This window comes from Cervus elaphus, chromosome 25, assembly GCF_910594005.1.
Source record: "Cervus elaphus chromosome 25, mCerEla1.1, whole genome shotgun sequence".
Classification (NCBI taxonomy): Eukaryota; Metazoa; Chordata; class Mammalia; order Artiodactyla; family Cervidae; genus Cervus; species Cervus elaphus.
The window spans coordinates 12732317-12759325 of record NC_057839.1 but is presented as its reverse complement, the minus strand read 5'-3'; the positions used below and the strand labels follow the sequence as shown (position 1 = coordinate 12759325).

The 27009-nt window shown below is 42.1% G+C and overlaps 1 protein-coding gene across 2 annotated transcripts in view; it reads right to left on the bottom strand.

Moving 5' to 3' along the window:
• Nucleotides 1–539: 539 nt before the first annotated feature.
• Nucleotides 540–27009, bottom strand: part of MRPS27 (mitochondrial ribosomal protein S27) — a 101071-nt gene continuing 74601 nt past the window's right edge. For both annotated transcript variants that reach the window (XM_043887456.1, XM_043887457.1), the window contains 7 exons: nt 19890–20004; nt 16150–16228; nt 11317–11432; nt 9073–9175; nt 6064–6206; nt 3945–4115; nt 540–1703 (listed from right to left, as the gene is read on the bottom strand). In XM_043887456.1, the coding sequence (XP_043743391.1) occupies nt 1464–1703; nt 3945–4115; nt 6064–6206; nt 9073–9175; nt 11317–11432; nt 16150–16228; nt 19890–20004 (967 nt within the window). In that variant the 3' untranslated portion in view covers nt 540–1463. The remainder of the gene's footprint in view (nt 1704–3944; nt 4116–6063; nt 6207–9072; nt 9176–11316; nt 11433–16149; nt 16229–19889; nt 20005–27009) is intronic.

Genomic DNA, 27009 nt, shown 5'->3' with positions numbered 1-27009 from the left:
ATAGATATGAAGGAAAACGGAGGCAAAACTACGATCTGAAGTTATCAACTAGATGCTTCATGCCTCTTGATGAAGTAACAGAGTGGCTGAAAAAGTCCCCTGATAAATCAAAATGTCAGCACTGACTTTAGGTCATGATCGTCTACCTGAGCAAGACTCAGGCCTGGTGTCAGATACTGACTGCAGGGATGTATGGAGGGAACGCGTGTGAGCTTGACCCACACTAGTTAGTTTCTGAGTAACTAGTTTTCTCTTTCAAAAATGGGCTAATAGTACTTCCCTCACAGGCCTGCTGGAGTTGGTGCTCAGGGCCTCCTTGATGGATGTTTGTTGTGGAGGTCGTTTTTATTACCATAAATGCCACAGTCTGATGGAGGAAGACTGAAAACACATTGCTCATAATCATAGTAGCTATGTCGTTGTTGTTTAGTCACCAAGTCGAATCCAACGCTTTGGGACCCCAGGCCTCAGCAGCTATAAAGACGACGAAAGCCCCTACCTCTCCCTTCCCTTACTCTGAAGACAATGAACACACCACATGATCCTAGAACATTTATTTCCACAGGTTCTTGATAAAAGAGCACAATCCTGTATAAGACTATACAGTACACATGAGGGCAAAGTTACATAGCAAGCCACGACTGCGCTGACACCTTCCACAGGGAAAGCCCAGGGAGGAACTTTCCACCTTCTGACAGTCTTATAATCATTCGCATTTCCCACGCACTGCAAGCCCCATCCCACCTCTCATTTTCTCCAGCCTCTAACTGAAATGTGTGTTCATAAGTTGTGCACGTGTGTACAGAAGACTCACTCTACCTACTGGATGGGAAGTTGAGACAACATGTTGTAAGTCACCCCAACATGGTGGGGAGCCAAGCTAGGGAGGCTGCAGAGCCAGGCCTAGCTCTCTCCTCCAAAGTTTTTACATGCCACTGGGGTCTCTGAAATTCGAAAGCCAGAAGGTCTTGTGTCTGCTCCTGTACTGAACTTCTCCCAGTTCAGGTCTGGGAAGGGCAAGCTCAGGAGGAGAGCTTGCGCTTAAGGAGACCAGGGAGGGAGATCTCAGCACACACAGGCGGCACCGCGGGGGGAGAGAAACCTTCAAAAGCTTGTGCTTGAGACTGGATTCTTCAGTCACGTCTTCTCCCGCTATCATCGTTAAGTATCAGGGACTTTCAGGGCTCAAAATTGATCCCTGTCTCCCAGGAACTCCACGACAAGCCTCAAGAGCCCTTAGATAAGGTACTTAGCTGTGGCTTCGGCCTGACCACTTGTTACTTTGGTGCTTCCACAGCCTTCCGGGCACCTGGGTGGGTGATTATGTGGCTTGATATGTGAACAACGTGGCTTCAGTACCATGGGGGTCTGCTTTAAGAACAGGAGACAATGGACGGAGGACACTGAGGCTGCTGTCACCATGAATCCTGAGACAGGGTCTGGGAAGGTCCTGTGGGGTCTTGTTAGGCGGCTGCCTTTGCTGCCCTTCGAGCCTCATGCTCGAGCCTGGCCTTTTCCCTCATCTCCTTTTCTCTCTGAATCAAATTTGCCAGCTCCAGATGCCACTCCTGCAGCTTCTGCTCATAGGTGGCGATATCCTCAGCTTCACAGGTGGGGAGCTGCTCCTTCACAAGCTGGGTGGTCAGGGTCAGAAGGCTTTCGGACTCAACTCTGCCCAGAGCCTGCAGCTTAGAATGTAAGGCCTGTTGGAACAAAGGGCAAAAAACAAAACAAAAACAAGGAGATGTGGAAGGGGCAGGAAGGTGAAGAATACAAAGAAGAGAGGAGAGATTAAGTCATTGCAAAATCTGCACATATTTTGCTCACAGGACAAGGTCACTGGAAGCCTGTCACGCTGCCTCTATTCCAGGCATTGACAGCTTCTGCTCTTTGCTTTCAGCATAGCAATTCTGCTAAGATGCCCCACATGTGATTTCTTCCCCTTCACTCACACACAGTAAATGGAACTCCATATGCTGTGATTCTCTGTATAATTTGTTTCAAACCACAAAGACTGCACAAGTATAATGAACCTTCATTTCCTTTCTGACCAAGTAGCAAACCCCATGAACAAAGGACCCTAAGATGCAAACAAAATGATAGATGCAGCTGATAAAATGGACTGAACCTGTCCACAGCTCTTCCTTTAGAATAACTGGGATCAATGTTTGCCTAACTAGTTTTCCTTTCACCAGATGGAAGTCACGTCAAGGCTTTCTTACTAATGGCATACTAAACAGCTCCCATGAGTGCTTTCGCTATTATAAGCCTCCCCGTGCTGTGCGTCATGAAAGGTCAGCCTTGACATTCTGACTGCTTATGGTTCCATCTGAAATGGCAGCTCTATTTGGTTGGTATTGTAATATTTCTGGAGGAGTAAAGTACTAAAACCACTAATCTACTTAAGTGCTTCAAGATGTAGATCAGAGACCCACTTATGGCCCCAGATTTAGCATATACCACATACCCCATGTTCCACAAAATAAATGCGATTTACTGGCATATGTGATGAGGCCTACTCTAATAGCAGGGGCTGAAAGGTAGGAAGGGTCCATGGGCTTCAAGGAGCAGCCAGAGGCCTCATGTGATGGTTCAGTCATATAAAAATAAGCCCCAGATTACCTGGGACTAATAAAAATCAGGCACCAGGAAGAAAGGAAAGTGTCTAACACACAGCAAGCAGTCAAGAAATCCTGGTCTCTTTTCTTTTTGTGAATTAAAAAAAAAAAAAAAGGATTGTGGAAGAGCAAGGGCTAAGAATTTAATGCAGGCACAGATTTCTATTTTCTAAAATTAAAGATATAAGAAACAAGGAAAAGGTTGTAAGTTTTAGAAGTGGGCAATATGAATATGGTGAATGATAACCTATGGGGCTAAGCAGAGTTTTTTGCTTTTTAGCTTTTCTAAACTTGCAAAGTTAGGCAAAGTTAAGAGGAAACAACAAGTATGTAACTTATTAACATAGCTGCTAATTCTCTGTGTACCCTGAAAACACTGATTAACCTTCCTTTTTCAGTTTTTAAATTATAAAGGAGGGGAGTTGAGCAATGACCTTAGAGAAGTACTGGGAACAACAGCCAAAAGTACTAGAATCCTCCTTAGAACATGCGGAAATAGATTTCCCAAAGCTGGTCCCATTCCTGCAAAGATTTAATGTGGCAGCCTGGCCAGGTGTATATCCCTCTGGACCAAAAGGACACCACCTTGGGTCAGCGGGGGGCGGGGGGGAGGGGACGGGAGGTTTTCTGCTTCAAACGATGAACTCTCCTTCAGGCAGCACAGTTTTTTGCTTGGCTCTAGACAGACGAGAAACACAGCAAGGAAGAGGCCAGGGGTTTAAACTGAACATGGCTCTTCCTCCCTGACTCTAACCTCAGAGCATTTTGCGACACACAGTTGAAGGCTACTAACGGCAGCCTGAGTGCCACAGCTCCTGAAAAACAGCAGTGGGAGCCTGCTGACACTGTCCGTGGAGCTCAGAGGGCATTTCCAGGAGCCTCAGTGCATGCCACAAAGCCGAGCCAGAGAAGACACCTGCATTTCATCTCCATCATACTCAAATGCGGCTTTGTGGTTTCTACCTCGGTTTCTGGAGATCGAGAGGGTTCAATCTCCAGCTCCTCTTTGCCCAGGGCTGCAGTCAGGTGCTTGCTATGGGAAGGAAGGCTATTTATTACCCACCCGTCAGAGATGAGTGGTAGGTAATGATATGCTGCCTTAGGGAACAAAACTGTGACCAATTCGCTCAAGTACAAAAAGGGGTATAAAATTTCCATTTGTTTCAGATCACTTCCTGTGTAAGGAGATAAAAATGTGATTTCTGATGACAGTTTTCAATGCCCTTCTGTGCAATACTGATACATGAAAGGACTGCGTGTCTGTCTCCATGGTGGAGAAGCACATTTAACACATAGCTGAGGGGACTCCAGCCTGCCCTAACTCACCTCATACCGTTCCAGGTATCGGGGAAGCTTGGACCGCTCGGTTTCCTCCACGTCCAGCTGCTCCATCAGCTCCTCCGACGTCAGGCTCTCCTCGCCTTCTTGGGGCTGCTCCTCTGGAGACTCCGGGGCCGGAGCAGTCAGAGCCCTCAGTGCCCTGCCCAGCACATCCAGCTGTGGAGCAGAAAGGGGCAGAGACTCAGCTCCCTGTGGCCCTGCGAGCACTGGGGAGGGAGGCTGGAGAAGGGGGAGGGAGGGAAGCCTGGGACCTAAAAAGTCGCGAGAAGAGTTCTCTTATTAAATTACAGAAAACAGAAATGGTTATGTAATTTTACAGTAGAAACACCTTGTCACATGGCATGGGACACTTAGTACAAAACAAATGGAACAATAAGCAAACTCAGAATTGTCTGTGTAAGTGAATCAGCAGAGTGGCTTTTGATTTCACTTTTAATCAGCCAGATAGGAATCAAGGAATTATGCCCGATGGGCAATGAAGTAACACCCCTTCCATGTCTTTCTTCCTTAATTGGTTTGGAATTGGAAGAATGGGAAAGAAAAACCACTACAGACCACAACCAACAACAGGCCATTCTGAAAGTACAATAAAGCCTCTGAATCTAGGCGGGGGCCTCCTTCAGAGAAAAATTCAACTCACAGGACATTTAGAGATTAGGAATCAGCCAATCTATATAAGCTGCTGACAAAGACCAGACAGCACACATGAAATTTGTTGTAACAGGGGATTTCTGTGACTTAGAAAGTAAGTAAATTATGAAACAGAAGGTTTCTTTTCTGTTTTGACCCCTCTCCCCTACCACCTTCATTTTGGGGCAACCTCCTTTAAGGAGGGCCTGATCATCAAGAGATGGGACAGAAATGGCCTCAAGGCCAGCATTAACACCTGTGTGAATACCAATTAATTCTGTCCATGTCAACTCAGAACAAAAATCCAGAAAATACTCCAAGGCTTTTCAATGCCACTAATACATTATACCCAAATCTGACACACACCCCATTCAATGCTGACATCTGAATAACATTTCTATGAAGTCAGAACACAAAGAATGCAAGTCTGGCTCAAACTGCAATAAGCATCTCCCTGGCAGAGCATCTATGTCTAATTTTGTGTTTCAATCACTAGTACTGACTATAGTGGGGTTAAAACATGAATATATATTCAGAAATGTGTATGCTTTGGTATAAATGTCTCGCAGAGAACATAATGACTCACTAGACATCAGTATAAGGAGCCAGTAGAGGGACCAGACTTCTGTATCCTGAGACCAAAATGGAAGCCACGGGGCGAGATGGAGTGATTGGGTCAAGGCAAAACAAACAGCTCAAAGTCAACTTTCACACAGTGTTAACGAAATAACTGATGTCCTTTGAGGCCTGACTCTGGCTACAAAAGCTGCTTGAACAGGAGTGAGCACAATGGCTTCCTACCGGGCATAAGCTTGCCACATGCTTTCCCATGGCTTGAGCTAAGTCTAGGAACTTTGCAGAATGAAGAGTCCGAGGTGACCAAGGGGCTTTGAGGCTGATGGGAGGACAGGGTCCTAGTCTGGGCAAACTGAAAGACTTCGAACTCTGAAAGGGACACCTGGTCCAGACCTCCTCAGCATCATGCATTCACCACAGAATGCCTTAATGGAAAGAAAGATGGCACCATTTCTACTGCCTAAACTCATTTCTTGAGAGTTTAGGAAAACTCTGACAGGTAGTCAGTCTCTCAGAACTACATGAAGATACAGAAATGCCAAAAGTAAAAAATAAAATCTTAATGTCTCTTATGCTTCTACTGAGATTTTACTTTGGTGGTGGTAGTGGTGGAGGGCAATAAACAGTATTTTATTGAACTCAGTTTGAATTTCTTGGGAGACAATAGTTTTCCTCCCAGACAGTGAAGTATAAAAGCAACGTTAATCTTATTTTCTAGTGCTTGTCAGTAACACTGAGAATGTTTGTGGTTTTTTCATTCCTTTTCAACTGAGTCAATACATGAATCTATAGAGATAAAGAAGGTGGGGCTGGGGGAGACAATGAAAACAAATCCAAAGCTTGACTTATAAGGGACAAGAGATGCTAAATCCCCCAGAATCAGGGCTGGGAAACTTACCGCTTCCCTACACAGCTTCCCATCCTCTGGGGAGGAGGCCACTTTCTCCATCACGCGAAGGGCTCTGTCGAGGTAGCCTGGCTGCCACAGAAGTGGCATGTTATGGTACACAGCCCGCAGCCCCTGCTGCAACTCCACCTTCCCTGTGGCCAAAAAGAGCAATGAAGAAGGCTTAGCCGTGGCTTCCCACTATGTCTGAGGCTGATGACTTGAAGACACAAGTGAGTACTCAGCTGGCAGCTCAAGAAATGGAGGATCATTTCAAATCTCTACTAAGACTCATCCCATCCAGTGAAAAAGGATATTTCAGATGGATGATGAAAAATGTGGTCAGTCAATGTACACATTTTTCAATATAAACTTGTATGGACTTATTTTTTTTTTTTTTACTTTTCCATTTGGACTGCTGGAGACTATCGTGAGGGCTGAGGGAAATTTACAGAGGTCACTATATCTGCCTCTAATAGTGTGCGTGCATGCATGCTAAGTCGCTTCAGTCGTGTCCAACTCTGAGGGACCCCATGGACTGTAGCCCACCAGGCCCCTCTGTTCATGGGATTCTCCAGGCAAGAATACTGGAGTGGGTTGGGTTGCCATGCCCTTCTCCAGGGGATCTGCCCAACACAGGGGATGAACCCATGTCTCTTATGTCTCCTGCATTGGCAGGTGGGTTCTTGACTGCTAGCACTACCTGGGAAGCCCGCCTCTAAAGTGGAGCTGCCCTTATAAAACAAGTTAAGCAACTGAAATACTACTTTTGTTTCAAGACAAAATGTTGCTCTAAAAAAGAAATTTCACAACTTTCTTACACTGAAAAATCCTGTCAACATCTGACAACCTTCCTTGCCAGGAAATGTTTGACATTTTTCAAAATGCTCCAAAACAGTCCATTGACTGTCCTTATAGGAAAAAAAAAAAAAAAAAAAGAAAATCTCACTTTACTCTCCTTTCTTTTAGTTGAGCTGCATCAGTATTTAAATTATTAAGTCCTCGTCATCCTTGTGGGTCTCGGGACATGAGTGTTTCTCTTGGAACCTCAAACAATCATAACTAGAGCTGAAGATGTGGCTGGCTGACAGCAGGGTCCCCCAGTGAGGAGGGGTGCTGTCTTGGGATTCCAGGGGGATACAGACATTCTCTGAACTAACGACCAAAGTCACCTTGAGCTGCCAGGTATTAAGTCTACCTTCACTTATCTTTCCCTGGAAGGAGGATTTGGGAAAGCTGTAGTGGAACATAAACAGACAAAGCTCATCAGGTGACAGCTAATTTTAGACCTTTAAGATACTTGGGGCTGGCTGCAGTCACGTTCCGGGAAGCTGCTTATGTCGGAGGTAAATGAGGCTACACCGCACATGCCACACTGCGAGCAGGGGGCTCTGAATCTGATGCTGCCAGATTCGAAGCACTCAGGCCTCTGCTCAGAATCAGGAACAACAAAGCACATTTTCTCGGCCCTGACAACTTCCTGGACAATTCATGCAGTGAAACAGCCCTGAGTGCTCCTCTGAAGGTAAATGCAAAAACTTGTAATTAATATCGAAAGTAGATGGTAAGAGAAAATGATTTTTCTTCTAATTTCCACAGTATTATTTTATAATATTTTATAAAATATATTTTAATCTCCAAATCATACAAGGAACACCTATGCCTCAACAAAAAACTAATAAACTGATTTAAAAACGGACTAAGAACTTGAATAGACATTTTCCCAAAGAAGACACACAATAGCCAATGGACATGTGACAAGATGAGCAATGTCATCAAGCATCAGAACCAAAGTCAACAGCACAATATCCTCTCACACTCAGCAGGACGGCTTTCACCAAAGAGAGAAAACCCAAGTGCTGGGGAGAGTATGGAGACCTTTGTGCACTATTGGTGGGAATGCAAAATGGCACTAACTGCCAGGCAAAACGATAGGGAGTGTCCTCAAAAAAAAAAACAAAAACAAACTGTCATATGAGCCAGCAATTGCACTTCCAGATATTTACCCAAAAGAATTGAAATCAAGATCTTGAAGAGATACTGGCACTCTAATGATCTTGGAAAAAGTGATTTTTAAAAAGGGTGGTCAACTCTTTTGTTAGTCTGAGAGCAGCCCAATGAACTCCTCTGAGTCTGTTTCTACCAGAATCAGCACCCTAAATGCCACACTACATTTCTTTGGTGAAGACCAACTCCAAAAGCAGTCAAACTGCTGTAACTTAGATGCTTTTCAGAAAACAAAGCTAACAGGCAGACACAGTATATGATTAGTAGAAGGCACTTTCCCAAATGCCTATCTGCTTAGGAGAAAGCATGGAAGGCTAATGAAATAATATGAATTTTAATTAACTCTGTAAAGCAGGACACATTTGATGCACACTTAGGTTGAATGTTACGTGCTCAGATCTGCTGAGAGCCAAGGCCGCTCCTCCAAAGGCCCTGCCCTCCTGACTGTCTCATTTAAGGCAGTCGGGGCTCTAAAGCAAAGCCAGCCGCCCTGTGCGAGGCAGTCACACTGCACTAGCGAGTCCCTCTCTGCTGTCCCAAAGTGCTACTGGACACGCTCTCTGCATTCCTCTTCCCTCACCTGAGAACAAAGCCGACAATATGCATTCAATATTCTTCCTCCTGGGCTTGGGTTTAAAGAGACAGGAAGATCTTTTTAATACTGGGAAACAGTCTACTGGCTGGTTCTCCCAAGTGAGGACCAGAACTCTACTTTCTTTATCCTTCTTCACACTGCTTACCACTGAATATAATCAAGAGCCATCAGAACTAGTTCTCACCTTGCCAGTGGCCAGAGGTTTTTAAATCCCACTTTGTTGTCTTACCTAATAACTATAAGGCCATCAAAGTCCAGTTTTATGTCTAAAAATGAAAGCTGTATTGGAATTCCACAAGTCTAAATCAAATTATAATTTTATTATAACTAAGATGTATAATTTTATTATATTAAGAAGTAAAAGAATGAATCAGTTCCTATCTGTGAAGAACAATGTTAGTTAAGGACCTCCAGCTTACCAAGAAGTGCATAGCCATACAACTGGGAACTCAGCCCCACCGAGTTCTTCTGCTTCAGGCCTGGGAGTAACAGGGAGGCACCGAAGTTCCTCTCCTCTTCCCACTGAAACAGAATACAGCAGGTCATGGTGCAGCCAAGCAATGTATGCTGTATGCAGAAATGTGAGCGCTAATGACACAGAGGCAAAAAGAATATGCTATAATATTAGGTAAAAGAAACAAAATAATCATACTAAAGCTACATGATAATTCTGATTTTGTAAAGAAAAGATATTCATGTTTGATAAAAAATGCAGAATAGAAATGCTCAATATGTTAACAGATTTCTAGGCAGTTAAATTACAAGCAATTCTGGTTTTCCTCTTTGTATTTCTCATTCCTTTCTGAATCTGGGGCAGTGAATAACAGCTCCTTTTACAATCAGAAAAGCAAAACTATTAGAGCCTACTCTTGGATCAGCACCGCCTCGAGGCGATCAATAAAGATTACCCACGCTGTCGGCTCTGTACTCACATTGCTAGGACGCGACAGAGCAGACTTTCTGAATTTTAAACAATTCAGCAGTAAGACTCCTACTTCACAGTGTTCAAGTAAATACAACTATTAGACTGCTTTTAGACAGATTTATGCCTCTTAAAAATAAATTAGGCAATCAGAAACACTTAGTGATCACTTCTTTCAACCCAGGGTGCAACATTACACTTCAATAAAGTTGAAGCCTTTTGAGACATGGGGAAATGGGGGGCAGAAACACAAGCACTGCTGAGGCTGCTGCAGACCAGCGATGGCAGTGACGGGGCCCACTGTAATCGCACGCCCGCGGAGCGCCCTGATCATCTCGGCGCGGCACTGCAGGGGCACACAGCAGCCTGAGTCTGTGTTCTGGCTGAGAAATACAGAACGCAAAGCTGAGGTGGCCCTGCACCGGTCAGAGACTGAACAAGGTGTGCAAGCCACACCTGCAGTCAGGTGTAAGTGGGGCACCCCTGGTGTTAACGGGCACCAAAACCTCTTTCTTGGGAATGACCTTTGTGCACTGCAATGCAAGCGCAATTTCTTAAGGTTTTACTAAACCTTTGAAACAAGCAAAGACCTTGGGAGAAAAACAAAGCCTCCCCAGGCGCTTCTGCAGCACACAGAAGAAAGAGAGCTGGTAATTAAGGAGGTCATTTCACTTTCAAAAGCAAATCACTCACAGCTTTGATTTCCCTCCACATAAACTGCATGAAAAGGGGCTCAGGGAATAATAAATATGGAACCTTAAAGATGTTTTTTGTTTTCTTTAGGGAAAAACATGATCCATAGTATCAGGATGAACTAATGAACATGAGGTATGCCACAGGCTATGACATTCATTTCAGAAAAACAAAACACACCATAAATTTTTTACAATGGGGACTAGGCTAGATGATCTTCGCAGTTTCCACCCAAAGCAGTATTTTTTGATGTTACATTTGAGGTTGAGGGCAAAGTCTGTAGGGCCAGACTGCCTGGCTTCACCACCTATGTATGAGCTTGGCCACTATTACGCCGTCTCTCTGTGCCCTCGTGTTCTCATCTTCATGGAGTTGAGAGGACTGAATGAATGAATAAATCTAAAACACCAAGAACACATAAGTGTAAAGTAAGTGCTATTTAAGTATTAGCTACTGTTATTACTGCTGTGACTCTTAGGGGAGCAATAAACAATTGGAGAAGGAAATGGCAACCCACTCCAGTATTCTTGCCTGGAAAATCCCATGGAGAGAGGAGCCTGGAGGGACACCACTTAGTGACTAAGCAATAACAATGAAGAGATGAAACCAAAATCTGGTATTCTCCACTGACCCAGAGCACCTCAGGAAAATACTGACACAAATTAAAAACCAGTATTTAATACCTGAAGCTGTGGTCAAAGCTAGCTGCCTCACTGCTTCATTGGCATCCAGTTCTCACTGATCATCAGTTGCCCATTTCTGAATGTATGAGGCACACAGCATAGCTCATGTTTCAGAATGTACGTAAGGACTTTCACTTGAGATTCTTCCAAGCGGAAGAACATTCAATTCCACTTTGTTAGAACCCAGGACCTAAAATGTGTGGGTGAACACTCATTCCTGGCTGTGCGGGGTCACAGGGCTGCACCCCAGGTATCTCTTCCCAGATGCTGAGGGCAGGGCTTTCCTCTGGCCCCCACATCCCTACTGAGCAGCTGCTGCTGGCTTCTCTAAGGCTCTCAGTACTGTTTCAAGACAGGTCACTTACACTGAAGTCTGTCTTCTTTGCCAGGCACTGGTACAGAACATAGAGGGAGAGGAGTTGGGTGGAAGGAACTTCGAAAGCTTCTTGCATCATGATCTCAAAAACCACAGATAAGGCATCTGACAAGAAGATCAAAGTAAAAATGAGGAAATTAGCTTAGGTAACATCATCAAATCTGTATTTAACTATGCATGCATGTCAGGAAGCATTTAACAGGAGGCTTCCCGTGTGCTGTTATGGATCTGTCAGGAAACCTTTGGCCCTTATTAATTCCTGAATATTCAGGAATTAAGAGGAGAGGCACACCTTTCCGGGGCTGAGGAATCCAGGCATTTCCTTTGTTAGTTTCTCATTATGGTGATAAGTACCCTCTTCTCTCTTTAATAGGGATCGCCTTGGGTTTTGTTAAGTCTGGAATTTTAATCTTTATCTTTGCTGAGAATAACTACAGTATATGTGCCCACGCCATGTTGATTAAAACACCTTTGCTCCATCAGAGCTTTGGTCCCCGTGTCTTTCTTTCTTTCTCTCCTCTCTCTTATCTCTCTATTTCTGGCTGATTCCCTGGAACGCGGAAGCCGGCTGCGTAACCCAGGGATTAGCCTCTTGCCTTCTTTCACTCTCTCGTCGTCGACTCCGGACCACCAGGTTCCGGTCCATTAAAGGACCAACACATGCATGCACGCTAAGTCACTTTAATCTCGTCCAACTCTTTGAGACCCTATGGACTGTAGTCCGCCAGGCTCCTCTGTCCATGGGATTCTCCAGGCAAAATCCTCTCCAGGAGGGCTGCCATGCTCTCCTCCAGGGGATCTTCTTGACTTAGGGATCAAACCCATGTCTCTTATGTCTCCTGCATTGGCAGGTGGGTTCCTTACCAGTAGCGCCACCATAAGCACTCAGAAAGTGAGGCATGATAGAAAAATACAAAGAATCATGAAGTTAAACATGGGCTGTGGTCCTAGTTCTTCTGTAAAGCAGGTCTTTCCCCTGTCTTTAGCTTCTACTGTACATACTGCTAGGTATTAAATCAGGTGCTATTGTGCCACTGTTCTCGAGGACACAGAATAAACCCCTTGATTTCTCAGTATCATCTTCATGATGACAAAATACCATTTGTTCCATAGACTTCACAAGATTGTTGGACAGTCCAACAACATAATACATATGAAAATGCCTCATAAACTGTGAAGCAAATTTAAGGCAGCATATCCATCAGCTGGAAGAGCTAAGGCATATAGAAAGGAGGCAAATATATTTTCCAGGTCACCCTGGTAAGAAGAGATGGAGAGGGCTGGGCGGAATGCCCCACTGTATGTTCTGGAACCTTCTTTCTGTTTTGGAAAAAAGGACGAATGCTGAAGGTAATTTTAAATCCCAGGTATTACTTCAGACAGAAAACTGATGACTACAAAAAGGACAATCAGGTTCAATTTAAAAGAGTTGAAAGAATGGAAAGGAAATGTGTATTCATAAGTCGTAAGTCCCTGAGCTTAATACAGTGATTCTTGTTTCCACATGAATGCTGATCACAGGAGACCAGATCTTGAGCAAGATCTGATTTATTTCCCCTCAATATTCCAAAACACAAGCAGAAGCCAAGAAATTCAAGTTCAAATAATTTCTTTCTCTTATTATTTGTTGTTAAATCAGAGATGTTAACATTGGTTTAAAAAACAGTGCCTGCATATAATGTTTTGAATAACAGCTGCTCTGTTAAACGGCTTTTGCATATACTCATAAGAGTTAGCACTCATTTGTAGCTATTGCTAGCCAGCTGGTTTTCTATGTGTTGTCATGGTTCTAAATGAGGTCAAATGCAAGAATTTCTATATTCTTTTTGTAAATGGGTAAACTGAGACGGACAGGCAGACCAGGGAGAAGTCACCCAATAAGTCAGAAGCAAAAAAGAACCTGCAAGAGATATAAACAAACAGTCCCCTACCTTACCAACAAACCAGTATTTTAAAAGAACAAGTTAAAGCTAAAAATATAGTTCAAAAAAATGTTTTGCCAACTGTTCAATATTGAATTCAAAATTACACATGAATAAATAAAATTCATCTCTAATTTATATTCATTTCAGTCAGCTTGGGAAGTGAAATTAGATTGACCTATATAAGATTTCCTGTTCCTCCATAATTATTTATGTACTTTGATATTTCCTATTTTAATAACAAAAGTATAATATTTTCTAATTTCTTGCCATAAACAATAATAATCTTCATCAGAACTTTATTTAAAAAAATTCTCAACATTATTTACTCTGAATTTAGGGGGGAACCCCCAAACTCCTTTTACCCTTCCAACATTTCCTTTAACAACAGAGAGGGGAGAAAACTGCTACTACATAATTTTCCAGTGATAAACTACTAAGAATTTTAAAATCTGATGTTCACAGAGAATGGAAGATGAAACATGCAAAAGAGAATTATCCTTTAAAAATTAATTTTAGTTCAATTTAGGAAACGCATGCTTAAAATGGAATGAAAATGGGCAAGAGACATAAGCATTTAAAAAAATAATGTACAGCAAATATTTTTAGGCAGTCAACAACTCCAAGTCTTACGAAAGAGAAGAGAAAGCAGAAAGGTCCTGCGTGCCCAGCTTAACCACTGCATCCCGATGCAATGGAAAAGGCTGAGGGTGCTGGTGTGCAGGGATGAGGGATGTAACTCAATGACAGGAATCAAGGTGTCACAAAAGCATAAATGACCACCAGTCCATACCCGTGTTCCTAAGGTAGTGACTACCATAACACAGGCAAGGTTCAGAACCAAGACTGAGGATGAAATGGTGGAAGGGGAAGCCAGAGTGTATCTTTACACAATGGCACAGCCTCCTCTTTCCTTCTTCATTGTCTGTGTAGCCGAGACCACCAGCGTGCTGCACCATCCTTCCCGTCCACGGAGACTGGCAGGGCTCCACGTGACTGCTCTGGAGGGTCTGCCACAATCCCCATCTTTCCTTGGTCCCCCACTTATTGCAGATGAAGGTAAGAGCCATTTCAGGTTAGTTCCATGGAGCCACAGGATTTTGGGGGTAAAGAGATCACCGATGCACTTTGTTATTGTTCAGTTGCTAAGTCCTGTCTGACTCTCTGTGGCCTCATGGACTACAGCACGCCAGACTTCCCTGTCCTTCAGCATCTCCTGGAGCTTGTCCAAGCTCACGTCCACTGAGTTGATGTTGCTATCTAACCATTTCGTCCTCTGTCTCCCCCTTCTCCTCCTGCCCTTGATCTTTCCCAGCATCAAGGTCTTTTCCAATGAGTCGGCTTTTTGCATCAGGGGGCCAAAGTACTGGAGCTTCAGCATCAGTTCGTCCAATGAATATTCAGGGTTGAGTCCTTTAGGATGGACTGGTTGGATCTCCCTGCAGTCCAAGGGACTCTCAAGACTCTTCTCCAGCACCACAGTTCAAAAGCATCCATTCCTCAGGGCATAGCCTTCCTTATGGTCCAACTCTCACATCCATACATGACTATTGGAGAAACCGTAACTTTGACTAGATGGACCTTTATCGGCAAAGTGATGTCTCTGCTTTTGAATATGCTGTCTAGGTTTGTCATAGCTTTTCTTCCAAGGAGCAAGCATCTTTCAATGTCATGGCTGCAGTCACCATCCGCAGTGATTTTAGAACACTAGGAAATAAAATCTGTCACTGTTCCCACTTTTTCCTCATTTATTTGCCATGGAGTGATGGGACTGGATCCCATGATCTTAATTTTTTGAATGTTGAATTTTAAGCCAGCCTTTTCACTTTCATCAAGAGGCTCTTTAGTTCCTCTTCACTTTCTGCCATCCTTTAGGGTGGTATCATCTGTATATCTAGAGTTGTTGATATTTCTCCCACCAATCTTGATTCCAGCTTGTGATGCATCCAGCCCAGCATTTCACATGATGTACTCTGCATATAAATTATATTTAACTTATATAGCAGGGTGACAATATACAGTCTTGTCATACTCCTTTCCCAATTTGGAACCAGTCTGTTGTTTCATGTCTGGTTCTAACTGTTGCGTTTTGACCTGCATACAGCCTTCTTAGGAGACAGGTAAGGTGGTGTGGTATTCCCATCTCTTGAAGAATTTTCCAGTTTGTTGTGATCCACACAGTCAAAAGCTTCAGCGTAGTCAATGAACAGAAATATGTTTCTCTGGAATTCCCTTGCTTTTCCTATGATCCAACAGATGTTGGGAATTTGATCCTTGGTTCCTCTGCCTTTCTAAATCTAGTTTGGACATTTGGAAGTTCTTGGCTCATGTACTGCTGAAGTCTAGCTCAAAGGATTTTGAGCATGATCTTGCTAGCATGTAAAATGAGCACAATTGTATGGCAGTGTGAGCACTGCACTTACTTCAGAGATAGGGAAACAAAAGCCTAGGGAGGTAAAATGACTTCCCTTCACAGGGAGCATGCTACTCTCTCCAGTATAAGATTTTATGCTTATACACTTCACATGCTGTAACAACTGCGATGTAAGTAAAACAAAGTTAGCAAATTGTGCTTAAAACAAAGTCAAGCTAATAGCTGAATTAATATAACCTTAACTAGCTGTGGAAGCTCAGGCAGCTTTATTGCATTAACTAAATTCACTGTCCTTTGCCCAAAGAGACATGAACAAATAAATCTGAGAAACTCATAGGAAAGAAGACCTGGACAGAAGTCTCCTATCTGGCCACCTGATAAGGTCAATCAACTGCGCATCTATTTCTGACTGAAAGAGTGATGTACAGATGTCATTAAGAAATGAAAAAAAAGTAAAAGTGCCTATATTTACTTCCCTTTGGGAACTGTAGATCCATTATATATGGATCTGGGTTTGGTCTCATACCTTTGTAATTTTCTTTCTTTATGAAATGATCCATCAGTAAGTTAAATGTATAGTTATCTGGAAAAATACCATATTGGACCTGCAATGAAAATAAAAATAAAAGTAAAATAAGAGAAAAAATTCATTAAGTTCAGTTTATAATTATGCCTATGTATTATTCAGGAAAAAAAATTGTTCCCATTAGCTTTAAAATATCTGACTATCATTTTACAGCATCTGTGACAGTGAAATAGAAGCTGTGACTCATGCAGTTTGGTAACTGGAACTGTTGGTCAGGGTGAGAAAGTTGTGAGTGGGTGTCTGATATAAGACACCTGACGTGAAAAATAAAGCTCAATTCTAACACCTCATTATAACTTAAAAAAACCCAAACCAAACCAAGAATATAAAACACAACCACACTCCACTGGTTCAGTGATTCTTTTAAAAAAGTATGAATATCAACACAAAAATGGAGTCCCAGGAGAAGGCACACATTAATCACACTTGCAGCATTTTCTGGTCCTTAGAGTGCTTTTCTCCCAACTTTATTAAAGTATAGTTCACATGTAACATTGTGTGACTTTAAGGTGTACAACATGATCATTTAACATACATATATATTGCAAAAAGATTACTACAACAAGGCTAGTTAACACATTCATTGCCTCACATAACGACTATCTTTTAGTGGCAGTGGGGATGAGAATATTTAAGATCTACTCTCTTGGCAACCTTCAAGAATATAATACAGCACTCTTAACCAGAGTCATCACGCTATACATTAGATCCTCAGAACTTATTCATCTTTGAAAGTTTGTATCCTTTGACCAACACCTCCCCATTTTCACCCTCCTTCCCCAGACCCTGATATCCATTATTCTACACTGTTTCTGAGTTCTTTTTCAGATTTCACACATAAGTGAGATCATGAGGTATTTGTCTTTCTTTAACCAACTTATTTTACTTTGCATAATGCTCTTAAGGTTTGTCCACGTCGTCTCAAATGGCAGAAGTTTCTTTTGAATGGCTAAATATCCCACTGTACATGTATGCATAGGCTTCCCTGGTAGTTCAGATGGTAAAGAATCTGCCTGCAATGCAGGAGACCCAGGTTCACACCCTCTCCCCGCCCTACACACATTTTCTTTATCCATCCACCTGTAAATGGACACTTAGGTTTCCATGGCTTGGCTGTTGTTAATAATGCTTCAGTGAATGTGGGGTTGCAGGTATCTCTTTGAGACAGTGATTTCACCCTCCTTTGGATATATACCCAGAAGTGGATCTGCTGGACCACATGGTATTTCTATTTTTAATTTCTTGAGTGATCTCCATGCTATTTCCCATACTGGCTGTACCAATTTACATTTCCATCAACAGTGCATAAGGGATCCATTTTTGCCCTATTCTTGCCAGCATCTGTTATCTCTCGTCTCTGAGTTTTTAAAGACCCAAGAAACCTGAGATTTTAGTGCCTTTCTGTGTGATTTTCATGCACAATAAAGTCTGACTACTAATCATCTAAACTGGTTATATACTTATTTTAAATTCTTACTTCAGTAGGATTACTCACTCTCATCAACCACACAGAAATATCTGAGGAATTTTTTTTTCCAATTACACCTATCCTCCTTGAGGAATTCTGATAATCCTAAACCCCAGTTGTCAGTCTCTGCTGAACCGAGTCACTATTACTAGCAGACTGTACAGAATGCCTCAAATGTGCTGAAATACAAAAAAAAAAAAAAGTTCAGAAGCCACTGTTTTAAAAGTTACATCCCATGGGCAGTGTTTAAATTTATCAAAGCAGTCATTCGATCTGCAATAATTCCTAAGGCAGGGTAAAAACAAAATATTTTAGAATGATAAATCATTAAAGCTGGAAGGAAGGAAACTTAGGAATCAATTGGTCAGCGATTCTCAATCCTGGCTGCAAAAATCAACATGTAAGCTTTAAAAAGACACTGATGAGGTATGAATGGGCAGAGCACAGAGACCGGTTGGGGGGTGGGGTGGGCAGTGAAAGTAGCCTGTAATACGGTAATGGTAGATTATACTTTGTTCAAAGCCACAGAGTAAACCCTAATGTAAACATGGACTTTGGGTGATTTATGTTTCAGTGTAGGTTCATCACTGTAACAAATGGTTCACTTGGATGGGGAATGCTGATAACGGGGGAGGCATATCCTGGCACATGCGGGGACAGGGAACATATGGAAAATTTCTGTACCTTCTGTTCAATTTTGCTGTGAACCTAAAATTGCTCTAAAAAATAAAATCTATTTCAAAAAAAAAAAATTAAAAAAAAACCAGTTTAAAAAAATACCAATGCCTAGGCTCCAGAAAGACCAATTAAATTAGAATCCTGGGGGTGGAGAAAGCATCTATAATTTTTAAAAGTTTCTTACATGACTCTAATGGGCAGCCAAGGTTGGAAATCACTGATTTGGTACATCTCACTTGGCTTAGAGCTGAAAAAACTAAGACCCAAAAGAATAAAATTACTATTTGCCTAAAGTGAAAGTGTTAGTTCATCAGTCATGTACGACTCTTCGCGACCCCATGGACTGTAGCTCACCAGGCTCCTCGTCTATGGAATTCTCCAGGCAAGAATACTGGAGTGGGTAGCCATTCCCTTCTCCATGGGATCCTTCCCAATTCATGGATTGAACCCAGGTCTCCTGTGTTGCAAGCAGATTCTTTACCATTTGAGACACCAGGGAAGCCCATTTGCCTAAAGTTAAGAACAACTGGTAGAATTCATGGTGTTATAGCTTGGGTCTTCTGACTCCCTGTCTGGTGTGTTTTTCACTAAAAGACTAGTAACAACAAAAAGTAAGATAGAAATATTAGATTTATCACTGAACCTGCTTATCTACTTTATCAACTTATAAGCTTCCCAAGGGAAAGGATAGGATGCTGCCCATTTTTGTGACAATGCCGTATCCAGCTCAACATCTCACACACAATCTGTCTGCAACGTGTATCAAGTTAAACCGGTAACCAAGCAAGTCAGAGGAACAAAGGCTCCCAAAAACAAATGTAGTATTTCTTTTTGAGTTAAAAAACAGAAGTTTCAATGACACTACAGATATAATACATTTCCAGAGAAATATTATTAAAGTCTTGTTATGGGTCAAACCAGGATTGCAGCTTGGGATTCACAATAACAACGTTCACAATAATAACTTTTGTTTATTTTGTCCTTATTTCATACTACGAGGAGAATGAAGACTCAGCCATTGGGGAATCTGTAACATTCAGAAAAACCCAATTGTAGGGGCTTCCGGGGCTTCAGGGAAGAAGTCAGGGACTCAGGAAGACATGTTCTGAATAAACTAGGAAGTCTGTCTTTTCATGTGTAAGAGATATGAATGCTCTGAAGACTGTACTCTAGCAAAATGGTCTTTTACGCTAAACATCACCAAAGGCAACTAGGCAAAACCCCCAACACTTGGGGATCAAGAATGAAATGACCACCAACAGAGTTTCTGTGACTGGATTACTAACTTTTTCCTTTCACCTCTCCATTTTAAAATCACTATGCTTGGAAAAGCCACAGCTACAGGAATCTTTATTTTTAATGTGCTGATTAATTTATACCAGCTCCATTCTAAAAAGATTATCTGAGGGCAAATAAATTTAAAAGCTATTTCTTATACTATTTTCTGCTGTACTGTAATGGAACATGTAATGGTACAGACACCATCTTGCCTAAACTGAGGAGAATAAGCTGCAAATGCCAGCAAACCACTCACCTTATTTACAAGGGTATATAAGGCTTTGTCTTGGGCACCATATTTCAGACACTGCCTAATCCAGGTGTGGATAGTCCAACCTCTCAGGTACCAGCAGTTGGGGCTATGTCGAAATCTAAATAAAACAGAAGAGAAAAAACTGATTTTAACTCTTAGATGTCAATGCCAAAACCCATCTTCCATCAGTAGGTCCCCCTCTTAGGAATTTACAGATGATCATAAAAGTCATGAAGGCCAACAGCTAATAAAACTTGAGAATAAAACTCATTAACATCTGAAATGGGAAAGAGAAGGCAAAAAATATAATAAAAATACTATGAAAATTTTATTACTTATTTATAGTCCCTAATTCAACATCTTGTTTTAATACGAGATTTATGAAAAATGATTTCAGGAATATGCTCTACTAGAAGACAGATATGGAAGCTCATTGGAGAAGGAAATGGCAACCCACTCTAGTATTCTTGCTGGGAGAATCCCATGGACTGAGGAGCCTGGCAGGCTGTGGTGGGTCCGTGGGCTCACAGACAGTCGGACACAGCTGTGCGACTGAACGACAACAATGGAAGCTCATACTTTAGAGTTCTAAAACAGATGAAGTAAAAAAAGAAAACTAGAGTACCACAGCAATTTTAGAGGAAAATCAGCTTTGAGTTACACTGCTATTTCTTGTGGCACTTAGGAGAGACTGGGACACTCTTCAGTGAATTGAAAGGAAGAAAAAAAAAAAATTGAGCAAAATTTAGCACTCAGGCCCTTCAGGATACATGATCATGCTGACTTTCTCACAGCTCCATTCCAGCACTTCAGTCTATCTCCTCGTGCTTCCTGCTGCTCCCCACATGGTTTTTAAAGGCCTAAGCTATCCAAGCTGAGGTGTATATAGTACCAGTATTCCCACAAAGGAATGGAACTTGAAAGTGAATTCAAATGCTAGTCTTGCCCCGAGTTGGCACACATTAGTTGGAGCAGCTTTTGCTTGCTCCTGGGGTCTTTGTGCCACAGGCTGAGTGACAGGGGAGACAGGAGTGAGGAGGCCACATAAAGGGCTGTGCAGTCCTCTATCTGCTTATCTGTTTTGACCTGGACGGTTCCTCAAACATCATCTCATATCAGTTCAAGTCTGCACCTTTTCTCTGAACCTTAAGGAAGTGGAAGCTGGTCAATCTCTGGACCCCACAAAATTAAAAAAGTCAATTTGTCTTCTTATTGTAAAAACAAAAGGCAAGACAAAAACTTAAAGTGAAAGAATTTTGTGCCATATTTGAAAGTTGGGGCTACAGGCTAATACTGGGGGTTTTCAGAGGCCAGTTATTCAATCTGGCCACCTGCTATTTCCTGCCATCTGGTATTGGGATAGTTTCCTGCTGACTAGGTTTTCTGCCAAAGTAAAAGCTGAGAGAAAGAGAGCAAGTGAGAAGTAGTACTTAATTTAGGCTGTTTATTAGTGATCTGTTGAGAGATTTGACAAAAATGAGATCTGAAGATATTTTTTAGATTGAGTCATGCAGCCCTGTCTAGTCCTTGAATGCTTTACATCTGGTTGGAAAAAGTTTTTCTCACTTTATCTTTCCTTACAGAATTAACCCCTTTAAAAGCAGAAAGATAGAAATATGTCAAATTATGTTTAAGATGAGAGTGACCTGGCCAGAGAAGAGCCATTGTATAAGCACCCTAGATATGGTCTAATGAGATCTTCTGCATAGAAATGAAAATATATCTTTTAGTATTTCATGCTTTCCTTCACATTTTAAAAACAGTAGCTTGAGCTAATTGAGCTTCCTTCCTTATTACTCTGAAAAATCTGAGATTTTAAGTGTAACAAACAGTTAAAAGCTAATTTTATTATTATTATAATTTTTAAAGTCAAGTGAAATACCAGTTGTATTGCCTAAAGATGGTGATGCTTCCTTGGTAGCCTGAAGGCTTCCTGGACAGCAACCAGGGGGGCAGGGGGGTGACTGCCTTATTCAACATGGATTCCTCGGTGACTGACACAATTTGTGGCCCATGATAGGTTTTTAACAAATAATAAGAGAGCTTTAATCAACACTGATCATTATGCTAACTTCTATGGTATACTGCAGAATTATAAATTCCCTGTTTGGGAATTTATAATCTCATTACAAAAATAATGCCTTAGGAAGCATCACTACGAACAAAGCTAGTGGAGGTGATGGAATCCCAGTTGAGCTATTTCAAATCCTAAAAGATGATGCTGTGCAAGTACACTCAATATGCAGCAAATTTGGAAAACTCAGCAGTGGCCACGGGACTGGAAAAGATCAGTTTTCATTCCAATCCCAAAGAAAGGCAATGCCAAAGAATGTTCAAACTACTGCACAACTGCACTCATTTCACACACCAGCAAAGAAATGCTCAAAATTTTCCAAGCTAGGCATCAACAGTACATGAACTGAAAACTTCCAGATGTTGAAGCTGGATTTAGAAAAGGCAGAGGAACCAGAGATCAAATTGCCAACATCCACTGGATCATAGAAAAAGCAGGAGAATTCCAGAAAAACATCTACTTCTGCTTTATTGACTACACTAAAGCCTTTGACTGTGTGGATCACAACAAACTGTGGAAAATTCTTGTGGAAAGAGATGGGAATACCAGACCACCAGAGAAGGCAATGGCGTCCCACTCCAGTACTCTTGCCTGGAAAATCCCATGGATGGAGGAGTCTGGTAGGCTGCAGTCCATGGGGTCACAGAGTCAGACACGACTGAAGCGACTTAGCAGCAGCAGCATACCAGACCACCTTACTTACCTCCTGGAAAACCTGTATGCAGGTCAAGAAGCAAGTTAGAACTGGACATGGAACAACAGACTGGTTCCAAATTGGGAAAGGAGTACCTCAAGGCTGTATATTGTCACCCTGTTTATTTAGCTACTTAACTTATACGCAGAGCACATCACGCAAAATGAAAGCTGGATGAAGCACAAGCTGGAATCAAGACTGTCGGGAGAAATATCAAAGATATGCAGATGACACCACCCTTAAGGCAGAAGCAGAGAGGAACTAAAGAGCCTCTTGATGGTGGAAGAAGAGAGTGAAAAAGCTGGCTTAAAACTCAACATTCAGAAAAAACGAAGATCATGGCATCCGGTCCCATCACTTCATGGCAAACAGGTGGGGAAACAGTGGAAACAATGACGGACTTTATTTTCTTGGGCTCCAGAATCACCACAAACACTCCTTGAAAGAAAAGCTATGACAAAACTAGAGAGTGTACTGAAAAGCAGAGACATCACTTTGCCAACAAAGGTGTGTCTAGTCAAAGCTATGGTTTTTCCAGCAGTTATGTATGGATATGAGTTGGACCATAAAGAAGGCTATGCCCTGAGGAATGGATGCTTTTGAACTGTGGTGCTGGAGAAGAGTCTTGAGAGTCCCTTGGACAGCAGGGAGATCAAGCCAGTCCATCCTAAAGGACTCAACCCTGAATATTCATTGGACGAACTGATGCTGAAGCTCCAGTACTTTGAAGTATGCGAAGAGCTGACTCATTAGAAAAGGCTCCGATGCTGGGAAAGACAGAAGGCAGGAAGAGAAGGAGAGGACAGAGGATGAGATGGTTAGATGGCATCACCGACTCAACAGACATGAGTTTGAGCAAACTCCAGGAGATGGTGAAGGACAGGGAAGCCTGGTGTGCTGCAGTCCATGGGGTCATAAAGAATCGGACTGAGCGACTGAACAGCAGCAACAAAAATAACACACTGGGTGGGCAGAAGAAAGCTTGTTCAGGCTTTTCTGTGCCATCTTCCAGATTAATCAAAGTGACTTTTTACCCCATATAAACCAGTAACAATAATACAAGGGGCGGGGACATGAATGCTAAAGATAAAAAGCGTCCTGCTAGATGCTACAGAAGCTTTTGATCATAGTGGTTGCTAGGTTTAGTCTATTTTTCCTTCAAAAACAAAAAGTTGTCAATTACCTCCTTTACCCAAAACTATTTAAATCTCATTTAAATCTAATCTGCTTTAGGATGTCTCCAGTGACTACTAAAGTTATTTCTTTTCTTTCTGATGGGACTTTAAAATAAACAGCACAATGATCATACCAACCAAACACCTTTTTCTCTTATTCACGGTCAGCAGATCATTTTCAGGCTTTGAAAGAGTACCAGAGATTGACAGGATCTAGCTACAGACCTTCAAAGCTTAGATGAAAATTTGTGTACAGCCTTTCACTAACCTTCTGAGGCTAACTTTAATAGAGAAACAGAGAAGTCTTTTCTTCTCAAATCTTTTGTCACACTTTACTTCTTAGAAGCCTAAAGGGAAAGTTACTCAAGTCCTCACATAACTAATATAATCATCTCCCTTTGGAAGATGTGTCAACAGGCTCACATGGGTCTTCACTAAGTTAACTCCCTTTCCCATCCTGGAGCAGGGCTACTTGGTGTGATCTCTGCTCTGTGAGACCGAATAATCCAGACACACAGCCGTGACCAGGGCATTTTCAACTACGTGACAACATGAAATCAATTTAGAAGTAAGAGGCAAACACACACACATATTATGACATATGCTGCTCAAAGTGCAATTCCTACATTTCCTAGCCAGGCAACAAGTAAACTCCTTTTTAAGTCCTTGTCAGCATTAAAAAAAAAACAAAAAACAAAAACAAAACAGCACACAACTTATGTAACCATCTAGAATATAAACCACTCAGAACACTGAGATGGGTCCAACTTTGGATGGTGAGTTTAAGAATTCTCCGTCAACGATTCTATAAGCGGTTCACAGAGAAACACTCAGGCTCTTTTCAGACCCGCCAGGGGTAATACGATAGCCAGGTAAGTCTCTGGAATGGGTACTCGCCTGGAACGACTCTGCAAATTGCTGGGCCAGCAGGCTCCTTTCAGCCAAGGGAAAGGCAAAGAGACACAAACACAACTCACACATTGATTTCCAAACTGCCTGCAAACAGACTGGCTTTTGTCCTTGACTGGTGGGACCACCAGCCTGGCAGATTACAGGCAGCCACTGTAGGAGTCCCCTCTGTGCCCCATGCCATCAGCTGTTTGCTCACCTCAACAGAAGCTTTATTATTGTCCATGCCAGCAGGCTGCCAAGCTAGGCAAACCGTGTGAGTGTGGAAAAGATAAACAGATGCAACCCAAATAACTCCAACAAGGCTTGTGCTCACAAACACAAGAGACCTTCTGAGCTTCCCAGTTATAAAACAGAAGCAAACTCGACAGTTCTATGGATGTGAGTATTTTCTTGGAAGCAAGAAGGGACACAGGAGGAGGAGGAGAGGATGAAGCATGCTCTCAAGCTCTGGCTCTGTTAGTTCCCAATGCTGGTATGCCACGGCTAAAGAGACATCTGTCCACACTGCTAAGTGGGGTTTCCAGATGAAGCCAGGACTTGCCCAGGCCAGTCAAACGGCAGGTACCGAGAAGCTTCCTGTCCTCAAAAATCAAGCAACATTCTGGACTTTTCGGGGCATCTGCCATCACTACATCACATTCAAGACTGACGTCACCAGGAAGGAAGGAGAGCAGAGTCACATAGCATGCATGACATGGGGCAAAAGTCTTTGATATCCTTTGAGGTACCTTAGAAGGGGAGAGCGGTTCTAGAAGTGAAGTTGAGAGTGAAGAGGACACACCAGACACTTACTATGATTTACATAGGAGGGACTTCATTTTGTGTAGAAGTCAGACAGGATTTCCTATTTGTAACCAATTTCATTTAAAAAAAAAAAAAAAAAGTGAAACAGACGTTCTTCTATGGGTTCAACTGAAGGTTACTCTTGTAGGCCAAGGTGGTGATGCGCCTCAGCTCTCTCAGTATCACAGATAAAAGCGCTCCTGGCTGAGCAGGACTGATGCACAGATGCCAGAGCCTGGAGCGCAGCAGCCCCACCATTCAGCTGCAGTGCCGGCTCTTCCATATGAATGAGCAAGCTTTCCACAACATTTATCTGATTATGAGAGCCACCATCCTTAAACATACATGTGCAGTTTTCCCTCCTCCCGAGTGAATTCTGTATTCTGTGGCAACAGGCTTTACAGATGGAAACCTCAGCCCCTGAGCTGGGTAGACATGGAGATGGGAGGAGGGGCTGGTGAAAAAGGAGGACAGGAAGGAAACAGTTGGTTCCAGAGCTTGCAGTGCAGATTGGAAATCTTATGAATGAAGCAAAGTGTGTAACTTGAAAGGTTTTGAGTGCATCCCTGAACTAGAACCACAGAGCAAGAGAGTGTCCTGTGACTATTCAAACCAGAATCTGATTCAATCATGGCTACCCACTTTCTAATTCTACTAGGATAATTACTTTCTTTTGCATCCTGATGGAAATCCTGCTTTCATCAATTATTAGTTGGTTTCAACTACCACAAATAAAACCAAGTTTTGATGCAACAGTTTTCTAATGACTATATCTTTGTCAAATGTTTGCAAGGCTAATAGAGGAGTCTAATATAGGAATTGATAATAGAGACGTCCGTATTCTAGATTAAAACTACTTTCTTGCTTGAGATCCAAGATTCCTACTTTTATAGGGGAATGTCAAGCAATTTTAACTTTCAAAAAATGTCCTGATTGTGCATGAAGTGATGCATAAAGAGCAAGAATCTCCTCCAAAACATTCCCCTGGCAAATGTTCAATCTGTTGGGACTTGTATATTTTCAATGAATTTATTATCTACCTCTAAGGCAGATAAAAATGCTTTAAAAAAAAAATTTAACACTTTTTTCAAGAAACAGGTTTATAGAGCTATAACATACAAACAGTAAAATTCACACTTTTCAGTGAATTTGTGACTTTTGACAAATGCATCCAGTTGCATAACCAACACCACGGTCACATTGTAAGAACAGTTTTATTTCCCCGAAAAATTCCTAATGCCTCGCTTAGAGTCGGCCTCTTTGGGGTTTGCTGGTTAATTTAGGCAAATTTTATAGAGATACTTCCTCAAGAGTTATTAATTTCTGACCCTAGAGTTACTAATTTTAAGAGGAAGAGCAATCCCTGTTAGTTTGTAATTTACATTCTGCCAATTTACAAAACAGAATTTGAAAAAATTAAAACTCAGTTAACAAGTAGTTTCGTCTGAGTCCTATACACACACAACCATTAGACATCTGATTTGC